General features: G+C 54.8%; 1 protein-coding gene across 2 annotated transcripts in view; it reads left to right on the top strand.

Moving 5' to 3' along the window:
* The window catches only part of HS1BP3 (HCLS1 binding protein 3), a 642,583-nt gene extending 627,443 nt beyond the window's left edge, over positions 1 to 15,140 (top strand). For both annotated transcript variants that reach the window (XM_050754595.1, XM_050754594.1), the window contains 3 exons: positions 7,077 to 7,237; positions 8,939 to 9,074; positions 13,721 to 15,140. In XM_050754595.1, coding sequence (XP_050610552.1) covers positions 7,077 to 7,237; positions 8,939 to 9,074; positions 13,721 to 13,979 — 556 coding nt within the window. In that variant the 3' untranslated portion in view covers positions 13,980 to 15,140. The remainder of the gene's footprint in view (positions 1 to 7,076; positions 7,238 to 8,938; positions 9,075 to 13,720) is intronic.
* The last annotated feature ends 7,649 nt before the right edge of the window (positions 15,141 to 22,789 follow it).

Genomic DNA, 22,789 nt, shown 5'->3' on the forward strand with positions numbered 1-22,789 from the left:
AATCTTGGCCATTGGGGGCTGATTGCTGCAGAGGCTGTGGTCTGGCTTCCAGGTTACTGCAGGCTGTGGGTCAGAGTTCCACCTTTACATGTGGCCTGGCCATTGTCCCTTTGTGTATTCAGACTCTTGGGGGAACTGGCACTTGCTGTAGAACGTGGGCTGCAGAGACCTGCAGCTGGGACCCACGTGGTTCCCTGGTGGTGCTGGAGCAAGGATGGGTGAGGGGCAGTCTCTGGCCACATTGTAGAGAAGGAGAAATGTCATCACCCACAAGCTCAGGTGGGATTGTCACTGAGTCCTGCTCCCTCAAGATAGGGCTCAGTGACCTGGAAAATGGGCTCTGGCTGTTGAGAAACAGGTCCTTGGAATGTGACTCTGGGGACCATAGCAAATGATAAATTATGTTCATGGTGACCACCCAGGCTGGCCCCAATTTTTTTTTTTTTTTTTTTTTTTTGAGATAGGGTCTCACTCTTTTACCTAGGCTGGAGTACAGTGGTGTGTGATCTCAGCTAACTATAGCCTCAACCTCCCAGACTTAAGTGATCCTCCCACCTCAGCTTCTCAAATAGCTGGAACTACAGGCATGCACTACCATGCCTGGCTACTTTTGTCCATTTTTTTGTAGAGGTGAGGTTTCACTGTGTTGCCCAGGGTGGTCTTGAACTCCTGGGCTCAAGTGATCCTCCTGCCTCAGCTTCCCAAAGTTCTGGGATTACAAGCATAAGCCACTGTGCCTGGCCTGGCCCTATTTGCTTTTTAAGGCCCCGAGTGAAGTCCCCCGAGTGAAGTCTGCTGAGTAGAAGGCATAAGTGAGCCTAGACATCACCAGGCAGCTCCTGGGACCCCAGGCCTCTGCCACGGCCCTGTGCTGACTTGTAAACGGGACCCACTTGGCAGCTTGCAAAGCATTTCTGTCAGTTGCCTCCTTCTTCCCATTGCCCCCCAGTAAGGAAACATGGTTGGGGAAGTTGAGTGACTGGTCCAGATCCTATACAAGTTCTCCTACATCCCCCTCCACTGCTCCTCTCTCAGCAAAGGCCAGAATCTCCCCAGGCCCCGCTGAAGGTGGCCAACATCCCCACAGACCCTCCATGCACCTGCTGCCTAGCTATTGGGCACTTTCACTCTGCCAGGCTCTGCACACCTTGCCGTTTTCACTGGGCTTTTCTCTCTGCCCAGAGCACAGCTTTTGTGACTCTGCTCGTTTTTCCATCCAGGCCTTCTCTGAAGCCCCTGTCCAATGAGGCTGACTTGGACTCCCAGGGTTAGTGCCGGTCCTCAGGTGATTCTCACTCCTGTGATTGCTTCTCCATGGAAGCCCATTACTGTCGCAAATAACATTGTCCTGGCAAGAGTTTCAGAAGTCCATTTATTGGGACTCTGAGAATTTTCTCGTTGCAAAAATAAAACCAGCCAGGCACAGTGGCTCATGCGTATAATCCCAGGACTTTGAGAGGCCAAGGTGGGAGGACCACTTGAGCCCAGGAGCTTGAGGCCAGCCTGGGCAACATAGCGAGACTCCCTCTCAACAAAAAAAAATTTTTTTTAATTAGCCAGGTGTGATGGTGTGGCCACTGGGGTGGCCGACGTGAGAGGATCACTTGAGCCTGGGAAGTCGAGGCTACAGTGAGCCGTGATCGTGCCAGTGCACCCCAGCCTAGGTGACAGAGAGAGACCCTGTCTCAAACAAACAAACAAAAACCCAAAAAGCAAAAAGATAACAAACAGCTGAATTTAAGAATAAAGTATTAAAAGTGCGTTAGTTTAAAGCAGGCAGTTTGCATCATTGGAAAGGGTGGATTTCCATATTTGGTTCAGCTGCACCCTGGCTTTGAAGACTCATGCTGTCCATGTGTCTCGGTTGTGGAAGGATCAGCAGTCTTCTGTTCAGAGCCAGCTGAGCTGGCTTTGTCTAGGAGATGCGTCTGCCACACATGTACACCCTGGTTCTGGGCAGTTGGTGTCCATTGGTGGTCTGCCGCGTGGGTGGGCACATTGGGAATGGTGCCACAGGCCCCCTGGGTGGCCACAGTGGTGGATGCTCTTATGTGTCAATCACTGTCACCAGAACTGCCTGAACCACAGGGAGCCGGGCTGCTGCTCAGCCTGTCTGAGCGTTGGAGCTGTCAGCCATGGCAGCTGCCGCCTCTCACCCCGTATGCTGCACGCCTGCCTGCAGAACGTGGCCTGGTCTGCGTGTCTGTCTGTTGTCAGGAACACACAGCAGGAAAGCGGGTGTCTGTCTGTGCACACATGTGTATGCAACAAGAACATACCAGCACATGCCTGCAACCCATCCAGGAGCACCCCACCTACCCCATGCAACCTCTGTGGGCCCAACTCATGTTTTGGTGTTCCTCATGGCCTGCACTAGTTCTGATGACCCCCGTGCTCACCAGGAAGCCAGGAGCTGCAGTTCCAGTCCTATTCCCTGCAGACCTCTCTTTGAAGCCCCTGTTGCCCCATCCCTGGTGACAAGATTCTAATCATGACCAACTGTCTTTCCAGTGAAGGGAGAAGAAGACATCCTTCCTCCACGTCAGTGAGGGGCTTTGTCTCCTGTCAGCGCAGAGGGCGGGCTGGAGGGCAGGCACTGCAGCGCCGGGCCTTGTGCCTGCAGATGGCTGGGTGGATGCTGATATAGGAATGGAGGAGGAGGAGGACCAGAGAGGAGAGGATTGAGGGGGCCCCCGAGTGATATGTGTGCAACCTGACCCGACTCCGTGCTCATGACAACCCTGAGGTGTTTGTGCTAGGAGAAGGGTGAAGAAATGGCTCAGAGGCTGAGTGACGCACCTCTCCTGTGGAATTACTGACCCCCTCACTGAGATCAGTGGCAATTCCCTTCTGCCAGCTGATCACCTTAACTGTCCAGATTTATAAGCTCTGAAGTTCTTCCCGGCCTGTCTTCCCCTCGCACCACCACTGCTCCCTGAGTCCGGGCTCCGGTCGCTTCTTCTATGGACCATGAGCAAAGCTTGCCTGGAGAGACCTGACTCAGCCTGTTCCCTCACGGCACTACGTCTGCTGCAAGCCTAAGGGGTCCCTTTTCACCAAGAGGAATCTAGGTTCCCAGTTATGTCCTAGTCATGCCCCCTGCAGACCCTCACAGTGTGACTCGCAGGTCCTGTACCCGAGACGCTATTTAGCTCTCATTCCACCAAGTTCACTTCCTGTCTCCACATCACATCTTCCCTGAGCCCTCAGGCTTGGTTGGTTCTGTCCTCTATACTCTGCCATGGCAGAGCGGAACACCCTGTGTGCCAATGAACAGTTTCCTTTTTTTTCCCCCACCCAAGACAAAGTCTTGCTTTGTCGCCCAGGCTGGAGTGCAGTGGCATGATCTGAGCTCACTGCAACCCACATCCCCTGGGTTCAAGTGATTCTCATGCCTCAGCCTCCCAAGTAGTTGGGATTACAGGCATGCACCACCATGCTGGGCTAATTTTTGTATTTTTAGTAAAGATGAGATTTCATCATCTTTGCCAGGCTGGTCTCGAACTCCTGGCCTCCTGCAAACTTTTTGCTTTAAACTAAAGTACTTTTCATATTTTATTCTTAAATTCACCCGCCTCAGCCTCCCAAAGTACTGGGATTATAGGTGTGAGCCACCTTGTCCGACCATAATGATCTCTTTGGCAGCAATAGTAAACTCCTTGTTTACTATTGTTGCTAAGTTTCTATGTGACCCTGGCCTGCCATGAGCTTCTGGGGACAGCGGCAGCTCGTCCTCATCTTTGTTCCCTCGTCCCCAGCACAGTTCTTGCAGGTGGGAGGTTCTCAGTGAGTACTGGCCATCAAAAGTGCTCACAAGAGAAGGAATGAGTTGCTCATAGAGTGGCTGAGGGCCTGGTGGCAAGGCCAGTGGAGTCGTCAGGAGATCTTTGGAGGAGGGGCTTCTGCACATAGGGCGCTGTCTGAGACTGGGGCTGGGAGCCTATCCCTCTTCCCTCCCTGGCCCTCCCGCCTTGGGGAATAGGTTAGCAGAATCCTGAGATGGAGATGTGCCGGCAGCCTGCTGCCTGCCTACCTGTCCTCCACCTGTCCATCCCTCCCCGCCTCCATCCATCGCCCATCCTCTCATCCAGAGTTTATCAAGGCATCTGTTCTGGACCAGGCACATTACCAAGTCCCCAGAGCCTGAAAGTTTTGGGCCGCTCAGGACAGGACCCTGGGGCTTTTAGGCATAAAACTCCATCTTTCCTGCTTCTTCGATTCCCCTGGAGATGGGTCTGGAGAGCTGGGGAGGTAAAGAAGGCAGCCCAGGCAGCACGGGGCGGGTGGGGTAGGGTACAGACTATGCCTGAGCCTCCCGCATGTGCTTTAGATCCACTTAATTTCAGTTTAAGATAACAAAAGGGCAAACATGTCTCTAGGGAGAGAAACAAGGACCGAATCCAGTTGGAGGAGAAAACTCACGTGGAAGGGAAGTTAGGCCTCCTGTGTGCTGTCAGGACAGGGTGCAGGCGTAGGCAGGGGCACCACAGCTTCTCCAGAGAGACCTCCTTGCGCCTGTTCTCTCGCTTTCTTTGTTCTTCAGATGGCTCTCTTCCTCTGTGCACCCTCTGATTTCTGGTCAATGCAAAGCCTCTTGCTCCCCTGCCCCGAGGGGCCCGTGGCTGGGTACAATGCAAGTTTAATCCCCAGGAGCCAGGGAGGGCCTGCTTGTTTCTGAGGGGACAGTGGGGGGTGTGGTGTGGAGCTGCTGCTGGGGGAGGCTGCAGAGCAGCCTCAGACTTGCTCTCCCTGAGAGCTGCCACCTGGGTAGGGGCCGGGGCAGCTCTCCACCCTTCTCCACTGCAGTGCCTGCTGGGTCCAGGAGTAAGAGCCACGCAAAGGGCAGCGGAGATGGGGAATGAAGTGGAGAGAAGCATCGGGCAGAACAGCAGCTGCAAGCCTGGCTGACCGTGCAATTCCTCAGGAGACTGAACACAGCCTCCTGGGCCTGCTTGGGGTTTCCGACTCAGTGGGTCTTGGCTGGGGTCGGCTTTGCTGTCTGCCCCAGGAGGCCATGGCCCCTGTTTGGCACCCACTTCCTAGGAGTCATGAGAGCCGAGCTAGCTCTGCCTGATTTGTGAGAATAAAGGGGAGAACGTCTGAGCAGACGAGTCCTGGCTCCTCCAGGTCTCAGAGGAGCAGAAGCACTTTCTGGAAAGCACTTGCCCTTAGGGTGGAGAATCCAGGCTCCCTCCACCTCACCTCCAGCGCCACAGGCAGGGCCTGAGGGTGGTGCACAGCAGAGGAGGTGCCTCATGGCCTGGGCTGGGTGGAGAAAGCACAGGACCAGGCAGATGGGCCTTCCTGGAGCAGTCCATGCCACTGCGTCTCTGCTCCCCGTCACTACCCTTGAAACATGCCACTTTCTCCCCAGAGAACGGCAGGATCAATCCAGTTGTCCCTGCCCCATCCTATATCACCTTCCTCATGGGACATTTGGAGGGGACGAGGATAGGACCACAAGTATGACCATCCTCAATCTAGACCCAGGCTGCCTGTCCCATCCCTACTGTGTGGCCTCGGGCAGACACTCAGCTTCTCTGGACCACTGTTTCCTCATTCAACAAAGGAGTCCTGCAGAGATCCTTCCCCCGGAACTGGGCCCTGAGCTCAGAGGTTGCTCCGTCCTGCAGCCTTCTGGCAGGGAGCGTTCCTGGCCTTCATAGTTCCTCCTCGCCTCTGCTGGGTGACTGGGATTCTGCTAGACCTCAGACTCCGGACTGTGGGAATGGTCACCTTGGAGGGCCCTGCCCCTTCCAGCACCCAGGGCCATTCTGCTATTTTTATCTGCCGTTGGTTAATCTGTATCATTGTGTAGGCCAGCCTTGGTGCAGTTTTGCCGCAGAGTGTTACCAACATGAGCTCAGATGGTGACCTCACATAGTGACCTCAGTCCAGTGGAACTGCCCGCCAGAGAGACAGGCACACGGAATTTCAGTTTCCAGTAAAGGGCACATTCTCATAATTTTCAGGAACCTTAAAATGGCTAACAGGCATCACCAGCAGGCGTTGAATGCCTGCTAAAGTGATTAAAGTAAAATCAGGTGTGTTTCCTTCCTGGCAGTATCATACAGTGATGGACACCGATCCTGAGCATTCAGCTCCAGGCATGTTTACTTATCCAGCCCGGAACCACCACCTGGATCAAAACTAAAGTACTCCCACACCCCAGAAGCTTCCATCCTGCCCTGTCCTGGTTTCTCACAGCAGGGTCTGGCCCAGAGCAGGACCTCCTCAGCCAGTCGGCAAGTGCATTGTAGTGGGACCTGGGTTGGCAGAGCCAAGTGCACTGTAATGGGACCTGCGGTGGCAGAGCCAGAGTAGGGGAGGTGGGCAAGTCCCAGAGAGGCTTCCTGAAAGGGGGCTGCACCGCAGAACCCAAGTGTTAACTAGAACAATGGTGGTTTTACCATGCAAAGGAAGCAATAAGGCGCTTACCAAGGCTGCTTTCTGCCCTCCTGAGTCCTAGCCCTGAGGTTTGTGGCTCCAGACCAGGTCCATCCTCATTTCTGAGTGGCTGTGGAGTGTGGTTCTCTGAGCCTGGCTCCCAAGTGCTGAGACTCTGAGACCAGGCAGCTATCTCCACCTTCCGAATGGGAGCACGATCTCTGGCCTGTGACCGCGTGGCAGACTCAGGGCCTGAAGACATCTAAGAGCCGGGGTTGTCTGGCAGCCGGTGTCCAGTCCTGGCAGCCACCTGCTCCTTCTGACAGTGGTCATTTCTTGAACACAGGGCACAGCTGCCCACAGTAGCAGGGGCCCTACCACTCTGTCATTGAGGAAACCTGCTCCCCAGCCACCTTTGCTGGCCTGCTTTTCTCCCCTGGGATGGAGGACCTGTTCTTCCCTTGGCCGTGTGACCATCTGTTAGAGATTTCAGAAAGACTTCAGCTCCACCTGCCTGGACTGCTCTGGTGGTCCTCTCCAGGCCTTCCCTGGTCCCTCTGGCCTGGTCTTTTCTGGCCCATGGCATCCAGCCACCCCCGCTGCAGGGCCCAGCACTTGTGTGGGTATGACCGGGCCACCTGGACACTTGTGGGAAATCCTCACCTTGTGCTTTGTCTGTGATTCTCCAGCTCCAAGAAGCCCAAGAAACATCCCAAAGTGGCCATGAAAGCCAAGCCCTCGCCCCGGCTCACCATCTTTGATGAGGAGGTGGACCCTGACCAGGGGCTCTTTGGCCCGGGCAGGAAGCAGTTCCCGCAGGGCCCCTCGGAGGATGTGTCATCCATGGACCGTAAGTAGAGCCCCAGGGTCTGCTCCTGGTGTCCTCTCGGTGCCCAGCTCCGTCACCAGACAGGGTGTAGACTCACCCGGCGTGAACAGGACTCATCTCCCCTGTCCTATTTAGATGTTAGATAGACTCCGCTTTGGAGGGAGCTTTCCTGCTGGAGGAATTGAGCCTCATACCTGGTTCCCCACAGCCTGGAACATTCCCGGGCCGTGTGTTTCCTGTAAACGTCCCACAGAAGAGGAGGGTGGTTTTCTGTGCTGCTTCGAGAAGCGCTTCCATGACATCTGTGGGCAGATATGGGCCCTGGGCTTCCAGGCACCGTTTGTGTAGAAAGTGATAGGGCCTGCCTGGGGCACGTGTGTGACTGTAGGTTTGGATTTAATAGGAATGTGTCGCCTGCATGGACTCCCCTGGAGGGCTCTGTGCTGAGTTGGCAGAGGGAAAAAAACCGAGCGGCCTTGGGCCATCTCCACTCATCCCTGGGTCCCTTTCCTCACATGCCCAGGTCATCCTCCAGTGAGGGGAGTTGATGCCACCCACTAAGTCAGCCCATACTTGGTGAGCCCCCACTGCGGGCCAGGCCCAAGGACATGCTGAGGAGTGAGACCTAGTCCCTGTCCCTAGTCCCTATCCTGAGGGCCTCAGGGGCCCCTGGGGAAGCAAATCATCACCTGACAGTTACAGAGCAGCAGCAGTTATGACAGGCTGAGCAGAGGCATCAATTCCTGTAGGACTCCCCGGAAGACTTCCTGGGGTGGGGTGGGGGCCCTCCTTGAGCTGGATCCTGGAAGGTCAGTGGAGTTTGCTGGCCTTGTGGAAGCAGGGGACTCCAGGTATAGCGGCCATGATCGGCATTCTCCAAGGGCAGCCCCGATCAGTTCACACGTGAGAGGGTGCGGGGAGGACACCCAGGCTTCCTGAAGGCAGCAGCCACATGTCACGGCACCCCAGCAGAGACAGAGCGGCCATGGCATCCCAGCAGAGAGAGTGGCCATGGCACCCCGGCGGAGAGAGCGGCCATGGCACCCCGGCAGAGAGAGAGTGGCCATGGCACCCCGGCAGAGAGAGAGTGGCCATGGCACCCCGGCAGAGAGAGAGTGGCCATGGCACCCCGGCAGAGAGAGAGTGGCCATGGCACCCTGGCAGAGAGAGAGTGGCCATGGCACCCTGGCAGAGAGAGGGCAGCCATGGCATCCCGGCAGAGAGAGAGTGGCCATGTCACTCCAGCAGAGAGCGGCCATGGCATCCCGGCAGAGAGAGAGTGGCCATGGCATCCCAGCAGAGAGAGCGCGGCCCATGCTGGTGGGTGGCACTCAGTAAATGCTTGTTGAAGGCCAGGTGCAGTTGAGGGGTTGCACTGAGATCAACTGGACTGGATGGCGAGATGCCTGGTGCAGTGAGCCCAAGAGGCTATAACCTCCTAAGAGCAGTAGGAAGCCCATGAGGACCTGAAACCGGAGTGATGCCATCGGCTGACTCTGGCACAGGTGCCAGGCGGCTGAGGCCAAGGCAGACAGCTGTCCTAGGCCTCTGTGAGCCCTTGTCCTCGTCCTCCTCCTGCCCCTACCTGGTCCACTTCTCTGATTTTCTGCCTTATCCCTTGCTGGGTGCCCCAGGAGGCTGGGCCAGGCCTTCTCCTGTACCTTGGGTAGCTGAGGACAGGCCAGGGCTTCCTCTGACGCCCCTGCTGCTGCCTTCCCACAGCCCTGAAGCTGTTTGACGATCCTGACCTCGGCGGGGCCGTGCCCCTGGGTGACTCCCTCCTGCTGCCGGCCGCCTGTGAGAGTGGAGGGCCCACGCCCCGCCTCGGCCACAGGGACGCCTCCAAGGAACTGTTCAGGTACCGCCTGTCCCCAGGGGCACTTGGCCAGCTCTGAGAACGTCCTGGACAGAGCCAAGGGCCCGGCTTATCTAGGGGCATTGCCCGGTCTCAGCCCCAGCCTCCTCTGAGGGGAGGACCCCAGACCTGTGAAAAGTAGAAACCTGTGGGTGCACATTGGGTGAGAAGCAGCGAAGGGGTTTCAGGGGGAGGATCTGCAGCCCAGGGCTGCTCAGCTAGTTCCAGAAAGAGAGAACTTTGTGTGCACAACCAGTCTTTCTTTCACAATCATATTTTAACAATTTATGTAAAGAATAATTAAATTATATAATTGTAAGAGCAGGTATAACTGGCACAAGCAGGTTTGGGAACAACTTAAACTGACTCATGGCAGAATGCAGCCCACCCAGAGAGGGGGCAAAGTGCAGGTGTCCTGGCGATGGCCTCTCTGCCGGAGGGCCCGGTCAGTAGCTTTTACAGAAGGAAGGGAGAATGAGGCCTCATCTGTCACATGGAGGTCAATTGGCAGAACCTGTGCCTGAGATGGCTCCTATTTCCTGAGTCCTTGCTGTGTATGCAGTAAGCCAGACTCCTTATGTGCTCTCCTATGTAATCCTCACGACGGCCCCCCTAAAGTAGATGCTATTTTCTCCATATTATAAGAAATCGAGTGTGGGAGGCCACCTGGCTATGGCCCCTGCTCTGCCCTGGCCTCTCCACTTCATTAGGGACTGTCTGAGCACTCGGCTGGGTGATCTGCCTCCCCACCCAGCCCCCCAGTTCTCCCCAGGCCTTTACCTCCACTGGCCACATTCTCAGCAGGCTCAGTGTTGTGCACGTCTCCAGCTTCTCCGCGCTCCAGGACACAGGACTGTGCCTGGGGTTCACAGGAAGCCAGGCCGCCTCTTTCCAGGAACGGCTTATGTGACACCGAGGCATGCAGGCCCTGGAGACTGTCATCTCTACCCCTCATTAGCAGCCTCGGGCTATTAGCCCTCCAAGTGCCCGCCAAGCCTGAGTCACCGTGACGGCTTCTGGTATTTACATGTCCCAAGGCCCCTGGCATCTGTTCACTCTCATCCTGTGTCCTCACTCCTGACATCCCGGCAGGCTGGGGGAAACCAGGATTGTTATTTTATTAGAGGGAAACTGAGGCACAGGGAAATGGAATACTAGAGTCGGCCTGGGGAGTGGCAGGGCCAGGCCGAGCGTGTCTAGGAGTCCATGTGTCCCAGTGGGGTGGTTCTTGTGGGACCTTTCTGGCCTAGTTTATTCTAAATCCGTTACTTCCCAACCTGTGTTCTGCGGAACATGGTACAGTGGGGTGATCAAAGGCTACCTTCAAAAGGGCTCTGTGGCCTGATGAATTGGGGAAATGCCATATGAAGCAGGGCTGGTAGTGCGCGAGCCAGCACCACACGGCACTTCACATTCTCATTCCTCCCTGGGCCCTCCCCTCTGTGGTGCCCCTTAGCGTCCCACAGAGCGCTTGGGGAATCCCTGCTCAAAAAATGTGGGTCCCGCACCCCCACCTTCACTTTAGCAGACATCTGCTAATGAAAGGATTAGCTGCTTTTCTTCTTTTAAAATTCAGGCAAATTCAAAAAGAGCTGTAACACTGCGATTAGCTTCTTGAGAGCAGGAACCACATTCATTCTTTGTGTCTGCCCTGTGACTATCCAGGGAGTAGTTGGGCTTCCTCATAATAAAGAACGTTCTGATAGTCATTCATTCCTTCATGCTTTCACCCCTTCGTTCATTCTGTCACTAGCCTCAGCCGTGACAGCCCTGAGGCAGCGTGGGGTGTATACTGAGCGTGTTGAGACTGAGAAGCCTTTGTTCCTTCTGGCTGTGCAGCCACACCAGGGCAGGGCCTCTAGTCTAGATGTTTAGGTGAGTCTTGTCTTACGCAGGGACCCTGGGGGACGGAATGGGGCCAGGGTCTTAGAGCTCCCTTACCCCTCTCTGGTTGACCTCACACCAGCTGGGCCTGGAAGAGAAGGGAGCTAGTGAGAGCTAGTCCTAGTCATGACTCAGAAATAGGGTGCTAGGAAAAGGGGTGCCTTGCAGCCACCTGTGTCCCAAGAGCAGATATCCCGCCTCCCACCGTGGCTGCCCACCCATGTACCCCTCCCACCTGGGAGCAAATCCAGCTGCTGATGAGTTCCAAAGAGTCACTGCTTTGCCAAGCAGGATAATCCTGAAATCTGACAGAAGCTTCTAGCGGCGGCTTTGTTTTCCAAAGGGCCCCTATTTGAGCATAATTCAGTCCCTTTGAGCTTTTCCCAGGTCCCTTCAGCCTTCAATGGAGGCTGCATCATGCCAGTGGAGCTGGCACCTGCCCCGGGGGAATCAAGGAAGGGCCGCCACTTGGAGGGAGCTCCGGCACGTCTGACCTGAGGTGGCCAGGAGCAGCCCGGCCATGAGTGATACCTCCTGAAATCGCCTCTACCCCAAGACAACTGATCTCTCTATGAAGGCCCGGCTTGGGCCAGTCCCTCTGGGTTTGTTCAAGAAGGACACCTTTTATTCATTTCTCTGCCGACCAAACAGACTCTGAATTCTCTCTCTGGGGTTTGTGCCCCATCACAGGAGGTTGACCCAGGAAGCAGGCAGGGTGTCCGGAGCTCCTTCCACAGCTGGCTACAGGCAGGCATCCACCCCGGGGGTGCTGTTCTGGGCACCTGCAGACTCACACAGGCTCTCTGGTAGTGCCAGGAGTTGTCCTGATCAAAGGTATCTCCTCTCTGTCCCCATCCCTGCCCGGCCTTGCCCCAGGGCAGGAAGCCGCTGCTCATGAGCCTGCCTGGTTCTTCCTGTTCATTCTCATTCCCACCTCCAGACCTCTGCTCTCTGCTCCCTTCTCCAGGACTCTCTCCCCTATTCATGCCAGGCTCACCCTTCTGAAAAGGCTCACCTTCCCAGGAGGCCTTCCCAGCCTGCTCTGGCCCAAGGGCTCACTCCCTTCTCTGGACTTCAGCACCTTCTTTCCAGGCCTTTGCAATTGCGTGGCCCCTGCCTGACTGGGCTGGGGGTGTCCCCATTGTAGAGAGAGGCGCTGCTTTTCTGTGTCTTATGCCCACTTGCTCAGTCCCTGCTGTCGGTAGACATCAGTACATACAGCCTTCCTGTACATTTGGAAACTACTTTCCTTGTGTTGTCTTATTTGATCCTTGTAAGAATCCCTGTGAGGGTGGTAGAGTAAGTACAATCCCACTTTATAGAAGAGACTGAGGACCAGGGAGAAGGAGTGGCCTGAAGCCTCCTGATGGAGGAGTTGCAGGGTGAGGGACGGAAGCCAGTTCTCCACCCGCAGTGCTGTGCTTCTGTGCGCAGTTCTGTGCAGCAGTGCCAGTGACACTGTTACTCTTGCTTGTAGATGAGGACGCTGAAGCTTGTAGAGACCAAGTGGGTGCTCCAGGTCTGCTGCCTTCAGTACCTGTGCCTTCCCTCACCGGACTCCAGCATGACTGAGCGATAGACGTAGAGATGCCTGTTAGCACAAAGGGAAACCTCGCCCTGACACTGGAGTCCGGGTGCCCCCGGCAGGGGAACACACCCCAGAGAACCAGCCACAGGCAGGCCAAGTCCTGTTCATCCTCACACTAGCTGTGGGTCTCAGGGCAAGGCCCTTTGCCTCTCTCCACCTCAGTTTTCTCATCTGTAGAACAGGGCTAATCTCTGTGCACACACAGTGTGTGGAGACTATTAAATGGGTTGATGAACGTGCAAACGTCTGGCCATCACGGGTGTTCAGCACAGGGCTGAGTGGATGGAATGGATTGAATGAGTCTTCCACTGTGCATCCGTCTCCAGAAATCAAGTTCTGGAGAATCAGGGGCCTGGCCTATTTCTTGCCCACAGTACCCAGGGATGGTCCTGAGTGACTGTAACACTGCCGGGGCTTTTTTCCCACCCACCAGTGGGAGATCAGAGGTCTGGGGTCATGACAGAGTCTTGGTTGGCCCTGGCCAAGGCCATCCTCAGCTCTCGCTGGGCTCTGTCTAGCACCCATGTGGCCCACAGAGGCCCACTGTGGGCGGGCCAACCCTGCGCCACCGTGGCTCAGCGCCCCTGGTTATTCTTTCTCTGGTTGAACTTGCTTTGGATGAGGGCTCAGCTTCTGAGGGCCGATGTCCTGTTCCTCCCAACAAAGGCACTGTCACATACCATCCCCTCGGGGCCACTCGGCCTCCTGGGACTCCAGTGTCCTCATCTGCAGGATGGAAACACAGTCGTGCCTCCCCAGAGTGGTGTTTTGAGGATGAAATATGATTAGGTGTCTGAAGTGCTCGGCACAGAGCGGGAACTCTGTACATGGTAGCTGGTGGTTATTTCTGAAGGGATTGGAGGGAAAGCCCCCTACAGAAGCCAGCATGTGTCAAGTGGGGTCACCTGAAGACCAACTCCCAGGAGGCTGCGTGGGGCCTGCCCTGTGCCTGCTTTGCTGTGGGTGGGAGGGAAGGAGAGCCCTGGTCTTCGTGTCTCCTCTGGGCAGGATGGGTGGAGGGGCCAGAGCGGAATGGGGCGGGGCGGGGCCTTGACCTGGCCCAGGCTGGGCTCCCTGCAGCTGCCCAGCCCCCTGAGGGCAGTGGCATTGCCTGGGGTCTTGTTCCTGTCACGGGGTAGCAGTGTCATGCTCAGGGTTCCTCCCTGTGGTTCCCTAGAGTTGAAGAGGACTTGGACCAGATTCTGAACCTGGGGGCTGAGCCCAAACCCAAGCCCCAGCCGAAGCCCAAGCCACCAGTGGCAGCTAAGCCGGCGATACCCAGAAAACCAGCTGTTCCCCGCAAAGCGGGCCTGGCTGAAGCTGTGGCTGGGCAGCAGAAGCCGCAGGAGCAGATCCAAGCCATGGACGAGATGGACATCTTGCAGTACATCCGGGACCACGATACGCCGGCCCAGGCGGCCCCCAGCCTCTTCTGACGCTTCCGTGCTGGCCCCTGGCCCAGCAGGCCTGTCTGTGGGGACATCTGTGTGAAGGGAGGGGACTGTGCCCTGCAGGGTCAGAACCTCCCCACCCCCGAGGGAGGCCAGGTGGAAGCCTGGGTCACAGCACCTAGAACTGCATGGTTCCATTTTCTCCTGGGCTGTGGGGCCAAAATAGAACCCTGCAGGCTGTGGGAGTGGCTCTCACCCTAGGAACAGGAGCCCAACTTGTCTTACTCCCCATGGACATGGAGGGGAGGGAGGGTGTGCCTTGCCAACCAGGAGCCCAGCCCCAAGGATGAAGCAAGACATGTGGGGCCCCAGCGAGGTGTCACATGGGGCAGGGGAGCTTCATACCCTTGGGTTCTGCCTGTCCCAGCACAGACACAAACTGGGACTGGGCCTCTAGCCCTCCTCTGCCTCTCTTCGCATAGTAAGAAGGAGTGATCAGCATCCTCCCCTTCCCCTACCCTAAGCAGCAGCCTGGGTGACTGACTGGCCTGGGCCTGGGGTCAGGGGGCGGTCCCCAAGCCAAATGACCCCAGGGTTTCTGCTCCTTGTGGCTGCCAGGGGCCTGCAGGGTCTGGGTGGGTCTCCCAGGAGAGGGATGCCGAGGGGGAGATCAGCTGTCTGGAGTGTTCTGATGCAAGTCTCTCCTGAGCCTCCTCTTGATACGGCTCTAAAGGGAGAAGTGAGGCCCAGCCCTGCCTCTCCAGGGTGCAAACGGCCCTGCCAGGCCCCAGTTCTTCCTCCCTCCTTCTTTCCCAGGAAAGGGCAGCCCAGTCCATGGCCTTCTTGGGCCTCTGGGCACAGAGCCAACGTTCGTCATTGCAGCTCTCACAATCTGGGTCATAGCATTCTCCACCGCTCAGCCTGGAGCCTGGGCAGGGCTCCCAGCCTGCACTGCCTCCCACTGCCAGTGGGGCGTGATGTTCTCAGGCTTCTGTCCCGAGGCCTTCGCCATCCTCAGGGTCTGGACTTGGTCAGTGGCCTTTCACCAGTGGCGCTGCCTTCCCAGGGAGAAGAAGCCATGCGCCAGGGCAGGGCCCGTGCCTTAGACTTCTCCCGACCCCCAGAGCCCTGGCACACAGGTCTGGGCACCACACAGTGCTTTGGAAATTCTCAGTGAATGATGTTTAATAAAGCAAAAAATGTCAAGCTGTCTTTCTTGGTTATAATTCTTCACGTTCAGAGCTAGTTTTTTCTTTTGTTTTGCTTTTTAATGAAACAGTAGTTTTAAATGAAATGCAACCACTATTGTTCCTTGGCCCTGTCCTGCCTGGCAGAAGCATTGGGAGGGTGGAACTAGGACCCCAGACCCTTTTCTGATAGACACCAAGGCCAGCCCTGAGGGAGCCCCCAGCTGATGGTGCGGGTGGTTTGTAGCCATCAGTGTGGAGTGTCTCCAGCTCCTGACCCGTGCTAGGACCTGTCTGCTCTGTCCTGCATCTGATCACGTCCCTCTCCAGCTGTGCTCCCCTGTCCTGAGCAGCTTCCACTCCACCAGTGTGAGAGTGAGAGGAAACTGGTGGTTTTGAGGTCGAGAGCTGACTTCCTCTTCCTCTGTCTTAACCCAGGCTCAGAGGGCCAGCTCCCTCCCCAGGGCTCTGAGCAGGCTCTGGGACAGCTCCAGCCCGGGCTCCACCTATTTGCCTTCCCCCTTCACACCCGTCCCTCCTTCCCAGCACTCAGCCCCAGGCCCTGTGTCCCTTGCTGACTACAGAGGACGGTCTCAGTAGGAGTGGGGAGGGGATGGGGCCAGGTCTTCCTCAGAGAGGTGGCCCCAGCTCTCCCTTGGGCTTTGTCCCCTCCCTGCCCTTTCTGCACCCTGATGCCGCCTCCCTGCCTCCTGCTTCCCACCTGCTGTGAGTCGAGTGACATAGGAGCAGAGCATACAACGGGGTGGGTGGCCACAGGGGCTGGTGCTCTGCTTGGGGTCACTGGCAGAACCTGGCCTGCCCGTTAGTACTCATCCACTGTGGGCCCCACCTCCTCAGTGGTCTGGACTCTCTGGACACCATCACAAAGATCCCCAGGTATTGATGCTCCAGCTGTGGCTTGTTCTTCTCCCGCAGGACTGTGGTTCATGGCCAATCGATGATCCTTGTCGCCTGATAAAGCCTGTGCCTGTGACCCATTCCAGCCTGTGTTAGTGATGTTCTTTTCTGTGCCTAGGCTGATGGCAGACCACCAAGGAGGGGAGAGGGGGAGAGGATTGTCCTTTAAAACAATGGACTCAGCCAGGGAAGCTGCCCTGCCCCAGCCACCCAGGCTGCTGCTTAGCGCAGGGGAAGGAGAGGATTCTGGTCACTCCTTCTCACTATGCAACTGAGGCAGGGGAGGGCTAGAGGCCCAGGCCCAGGCCCAGTGTGGGTCATCCAGCCAGTAACTGTGCAGCCAAGACCCATGTAGAGAGAAAGAGGGTCGACCCCTTTCTGTCTCCAGACCTACACCCCATTCTCCCACATTGGAGCTGGTCTAGGCTCGGACTGACCCTGGGCCCTTCAGATGGCATCAGATGGCCCTGCCCCTCTGTCAAACCTGCCCTGGCCTTCAGGCCTCAGGTTCTGAGATGCAGCTTCAGCCCTGGGACCCAGGGATGCTGAAGTAGAGAGTTCTGTAAACTGAAATCCACTAGAGAACTAGAAACAGGTTCTCAGGGAACCCCAGAGGCCTCCTGCAGGGACAGAATGTGGCCTCTATTCCCCACAAGATTTTCGTTGGAACCTTGTACCTAAGATTGAGCTGGCGTCCTGGCTCCTGAGGACAGGCAGTTTGGCCATTCGGAGAAGGTCTGCTCAGGCCAGGAGGCTGCAGCTGAGAGCTCCCTGTGGAAGGAAAATAGAAGTTTAATTCGGGACAGCGACACTTGTTTATTTCAAAGCCCGTTGTGAGCCTGTGGACAGGATGTACTGTCTATGGCTGGGGTCCCACTGCTCCCTTCCTCCCAGCATTGTTCCTTAGGAAGCCGGGAACTCAGGCCAGTTCTGGAAAGGCCCTAGGGCCTGCCCTGGCCAGGCCGGTGTCATGGGCTCCCCTGGAGAGCACCTACCTGTTGAGTACTGGTGTCCCATGACAGCGTCCATACAATGTATCTGGGACTAAGTTCACCTCCGTGTGCCCCACGGACTCCTCTGAGTCTCAAGCTCTCACACAAGATACAGACCAGATAGCAAAGTCCAGCCACTCTGCCACTCTCTGGGGCCTTGTGACCTTACTGTCCAGCAGCCACCTTGGCGTTGTGTTGACGTACTCGGTGCAGTGATTTAATACCCGGGGTCAGGCTGATGTGGAGGCTCATTCCCATTTCTTTAGCTTGCCAGCTGCCCAACTGAGCCAATCCTGGGAAAGAGAGAGGGCAACAGAGCTACCAGCATGTCCCCACATAGTGGCCCTGCCTGCTGCTATTGGCTTCATGTGGGTTCACAGCTGCCCAGAGCAAACATGGTCAATGCTCAGAGCCTCCTCAAGCAGCTGAACTCTCTGCATCAAGCTGTGCATGGTCCCACTCACTGCAGACTCTGATTGCTCCAAACCATTCCCTGCTCAGCACCCTAAGGCCTTGCAGTTGGGGACGCTGACCCAGGGGCCGGTGGAGGAGCGGTGGGGACTGGCCCTTGAGTTCTCATGCAGCCCACAGCATCCTGTGAAGCAGCAGCCGGGTTCTGTGGGCACAAACGTCCAGGGTTCCAGTCCAGCTTGGCTGTGTGACATCCCCTCACCCCACAGTGCCAAGTGAAGAGACTTACCCTGGGTCCTGGGAGGAAGCCAGGTAGACTATCAAGTCCTCTATGTGCCTGAAGGAATTTCAGTGGACTGGTCATGCTAGATCCTCACAGAGGGAATTCCCTGCCCGGTACCAGCTAGCTCCTAACAGGAGGCGGCAGGCCACTTGACAGTGGTCAGCAGGCCTGTCAACAGCTCGGTCAAGCCCCCAGCCCTATCACTGACCACTGACTTCCACGCCAGGCCTGGCACTGCGACGCAGAATCCCACGCGGAACACAGATACCCACCCTCCTCTGTGGCCGGCCTCTCACTTCTCTGCTCCGTGGCTCTGGCTGCTGGGAAGAGCCAAGCAATTTCATGTCTCAGGTCATGCTTAGGTTAAAGCCACAGCTTCAGGAGTGGGACTATGGGCTCGGCATGTGGCCTCGGTAAGCCGGCTCTTTACTGATGACTTTCAGAGGCCTGATGCTTCTCTGCCAACTCAGCACATAGCAGCCGCCTCTGAATGGCTTTTTAAATAAAGCTGGGCTAGCTCTCGCCAGCCCAGTTGGCCAATCACGTCGTCTATTTTCCCACATGCAGAGCTCATCCATAAACACTAAGCACGTAATGGGCACCTACTGTGTGCAGTACCTGTTCCAAGCACGTTGGAAGAAGCAAAGATGAAAAAACTTGAGCCATTAAAGCCAATTCTACCAGGAGCCATGCTGAGCCTCTAGTTTCACTTCTGTTCTCTGGGCCTTCTGCCCAAACCTCAGGCACAACTAAAGGAGGTGCCTCCTCCCTGCGGCCCTCTCTGCCTCTCCCTCCCCCTCTGCCACCTGCCAGCATGGACAGTTTACTGCCTGCAGCCTGGGCTCAGCTTTTGTTCCATTTCCTGGAGCTGCCGTGGCAAAGCACCATAAACTGGGTGGCTTTAAACCACAGAAATGTATTCTCTCACAGTTCTGGGGGTCGCGAGTCTAAAATCAAGGTGTCAGTAGGGCCATGGTACCTCTGAAATCTCTAGGGAAGGATCCTACTTTGCTTTGTCCTGGCTTCTGGCGGTTCCTGGCAACCCTTGGGGTCCCTCGGTTTATAGCTGTATCACCCCAGCATCTGCCTTTGTCTTCACATGGGCTTCTCTCTTCTGTCTTCACACGATGTCTTCTCTGTGTCTGTATCCAGATTTCCCTCCTACAGGAAAGAATGCCAGTCATTGGATTACAGCCCACTGTAATCTAATATGACCTCATTTTACCTTAGTTATACCTGCAAATGCCCTGTTTCCAAATAGGAGCACCTTCACAGGGTCCTTGTGTATATGAATTTGAAGAGACATAATTCGACTCACTACGGTTACCACCCGGCCTGAGCACGTGGCATTCGGTAGCAAGAAGAGGCCCATTCCGTTCTGGAAGGCATGGCCCCTCTGCCATCCCTGTGCACTCTGTGTGTTTCAGCAGTGCCATGTCGGTTTCACTCCCGTGTGAGGGGACGTGTCAGGAGGAAGCTGGGCAGGCAGTAGTGTGTGTAGACACCCACCACGTGCCATCATTATAAAGTTCTGTCCTTTGCAGCTGCTGCCAGATACGTCAAATTCTCTCCATCAAAAGCTGGGTCTCTTTATTAAATAGTGAAATGACTCCTTAGATAACTTGTGGCACAAACTGGAGAGCTGGTGACACTCAGAGCTATCCTGGCTGGCAGGGGGACAGCAGCATCCCTTTCTTCCTTCTTCCGGCAGTGCAGCTCTGGAGCAGGCCTTCCCCGGCTGGACCAGCGCTGTCTGTTCAGAGCCACAGGCAGCTGAATCCTGGGGCTCCCCCTTGCCACCACCCCATTATCCTCTCGCTGGCCTCCGAGGGAGCCGGAAAAGGCTCTGAGGATGCTGGCAGTGGGAACTAAAGGCTTCCGGAGCCTGGGAGCTGGAGACCAACTGCCTTTACTGCTGCCTCCTCAAGCTGGTTTTCTTCCTTCGGTGAGATCGCCCTTGACATCTCCATAGTGTGTTTCTGTTTTTCCTTTAGGCATTATCGCCACGTTGCTGATTTTCCCCTAACAAGTGCTCCAGGTCCCAGAGGGCAGTGTTTTTCTGGATTAGAAAGTAGAACAGCTGATTTCTTGCCCACCTGTTTCTCAGACATCAGAAGCTGGAGAGAGGCTGAGCTTGACTCAGTCCCCGCACCCACTGTCCCCAGAGGGCTTCATTTTACACCTAGGCTGGTTCCAGGACCCTAAATTGGGCTCTGTCTGCTTGTATGGGTGGCCCTAGGATTTGCATCAGGACCTCACAGTCGATAAAATCCATGGCTATGGAATGGAAAATGTTGCAGCACTTTGGGAAATAGATTTAGCAGTTTTTAAAACAATTAAACATAAATGTACCACAAAACTCAGCAATTCCACTCCGAGGCATATACCTAAAGAGAAAGAGAAGTATATGTCCACTTAAAGACTTGTACACAGATATTCATAGCAGCTTTATTTATCACAGTCAAAAAGTGGAAACAATGGAAAAGCCTCTCGGCTGCTAAATGGATAAACTAAATGCAGTAAATCAATACAATGGAATATTATTAGGTCACAAAAAGGAATGCAGCGATACATGCTGCAATATGGATCTACCTCAAATACATCACGTTAAGTGAAAGAAGCTAGACTCAAAAGACCACCTATGGTATGATTCGATGTATATGAAATTTCCAGGACAAATCTATAGAGACGGAAAGATTAGTGGTTGCTTCAAGCGGGGGTTGGAACCAACAGTGACTGCAAAAGCGCACAAAGAATCTTTCCTAGGGTGATAGAAATGCTCTAAAGTCGGCTTGTTGTGGTAGTTGCACAATTTGGTAAGTTTACTAAAATTGTTAAATTGTACACTTAAAATGGATGATGTTTACGATATATAAATTATATCTCAGTAAAACTGTTAGGATAATTTAATGATTGGAAAAAGAAGGAAACCTACAAATCCATAGGCAGCAGAGTGCAGGGTCTGAAAATGTGAGCCAACTCCTGGCTCTTGGGCTTCCTGGCTGTGTGACCCTGGGCCAGTTACTTAACCCCTCTGGGCCCCAGTTTCCTCATCTATAAAATGGGGGTAACAATTTTACCTGCCTCATTAGGGTAGCATAAGGCTAAATGAGTTAATATTTGTAAAGTTATTTGAACAATACCTGATGCATAGTATTCATTATATGTGTATAATTAAAACTCTGTTGAAATTCTGTTGAGCTGTTGTCTATTGGGCTATGAGGAATCTTAGGGTTTGAGTGCTCCCTCTCTTCATCTGAGAGTGGAGGCCAGACATCTTCATGGAAAGGGGTGCTGATGGCTTGCTGTCCGTGGAGGGTGGTTGTAGATGCAGGAGGCTGTGCCACCTTCTACTGTCTCTCAGCTTCTCTGAGCCCCAGGCTGCTGAGCAGGGTGATGGCCTGATTCTGCTGCCTCACTGTGGGGTGGGGGGCATGGGAATGGGCACATACAAAACCACTGGAGACCCATAAAGGGGCCCTGGGATTGAGGGGCCCTGGGATTGAGGGACCCTATGTCCGGGGGGCCCTGGTATGTGACTGGGGGCTGGATCCAGGTGGGTCATGGAGGTCTATGAGAGGGAGGGTAGATGGAACGAATTGGAAATGAGCCATTCTGACAAGGAATAATGTCAACAGGACTGCGGCAGCGGGAGTACATCCTAGCCCACCCCACACTCAGAGCAAGAACAGCTCTCCCAGCACCGTGGAGACAGGAAGTAAACACATCGGTTTCCCTCTCCTGGTCCCTGACCTTTGAGCACGATGTGGTCAAGTGGAGAGAGGTTTCTGGCAGTCCCAGCGGCCCGTGGCCAGGCTGGCCTGTATCCCTTTCTTTTTACCCCTTGGGCTTTCCCAACTTCCTCATCAACCCTCAACCACTTTGGGCGAGAGTGAGCCAGCGTTCCCCTTTCCTTCGAAAAGAAGCCACACACATACAGACTTAGACATGAGTGTTCATAGCGGCTTTATTCATAAGGGTTCCTCCCCTAAAGGGAACGACCCAAATATCCATCAAATGGTCAATGAACGAGCAAACTGTGGCACATGGATGCAGCACAATGCTGTGCAGTGTCAAAAAGGAAAAACGCTCTAATAGACATGACACAATGGATGTCACAAACATGCTAAGTGAAAGAAGCCAGACCCCAAAACTATATATTGTATGATCCCACGTATGTGAAACTCTAGAAAAGGCAAAACTGTAGTGACAGAAAGCAGAACCGTGGTTGCCAGGGGCTGGGGATGGGCAAGACAGGAGTGGTTGGCTGCAAGGGGCCATGAGGCAGCTTTGGAAGTGATGGAGGTGTGCTTCACTGTGAGCGTGACTGTAAACTTTCCCCCAAACTCGTCAAACTGTGCACTTAAAATGGGAACATCTGATTGTGCACAAATTGTATCTCAATACACCTGTTGAAACCACAGTACAAAACTGAACATACTCTTACCATACTCTCCAGCATTCGTGCTCCTTGGTATTTACCCAAAGGCGTTAAAACTTATGTCTGCACAAAAATCTGCACATGATGCTTATAGCAGCTTGATTCATAATTGCCAAAACTTGGGAGCAACCAAGATGTCCTTTGGTAGGTGAATGAGTAAATAGACCGCAGTACATCCAGATAATTCCACTGAGCATTTAATTCAGTGCTAAAAAAGAAATGTGCTATCAAGCCTTGAAAAGACATGGAGGAAACTTAAATGCATATTACTAAGTGAAAGAAGGCAATGTGTAAAGGCTATATATGTTGTACGATTCCAGCTATCTGACCTGGAAAAGGCAAAACCATGGAGACCATAAAAAGATCAGTAGTTTCTGGGGTTCAAGGGGAGAAAGGGATGAATAGGAGGCGCACGGAGGATTTTTAAGGCAAAAACTTATCTGTATGATACTCTCATGGTGGATCCATGGCATCATTCATTTGTTTAAATCTATAGAATGCACCGCACCAAGAGTGAACCCTAATGTACGCTATGGCTCTGGGTGATAAGGAGGTGTATGTAGGTTCACTGGTAAATGTCCCACTCTGGTGCAGGCTGTTGGTGGTGGGGAAGGTTGTGCATG

This window comes from Macaca thibetana, chromosome 13, assembly GCF_024542745.1.
Source record: "Macaca thibetana thibetana isolate TM-01 chromosome 13, ASM2454274v1, whole genome shotgun sequence".
Lineage (NCBI taxonomy): Eukaryota > Metazoa > Chordata > Mammalia > Primates > Cercopithecidae > Macaca > Macaca thibetana.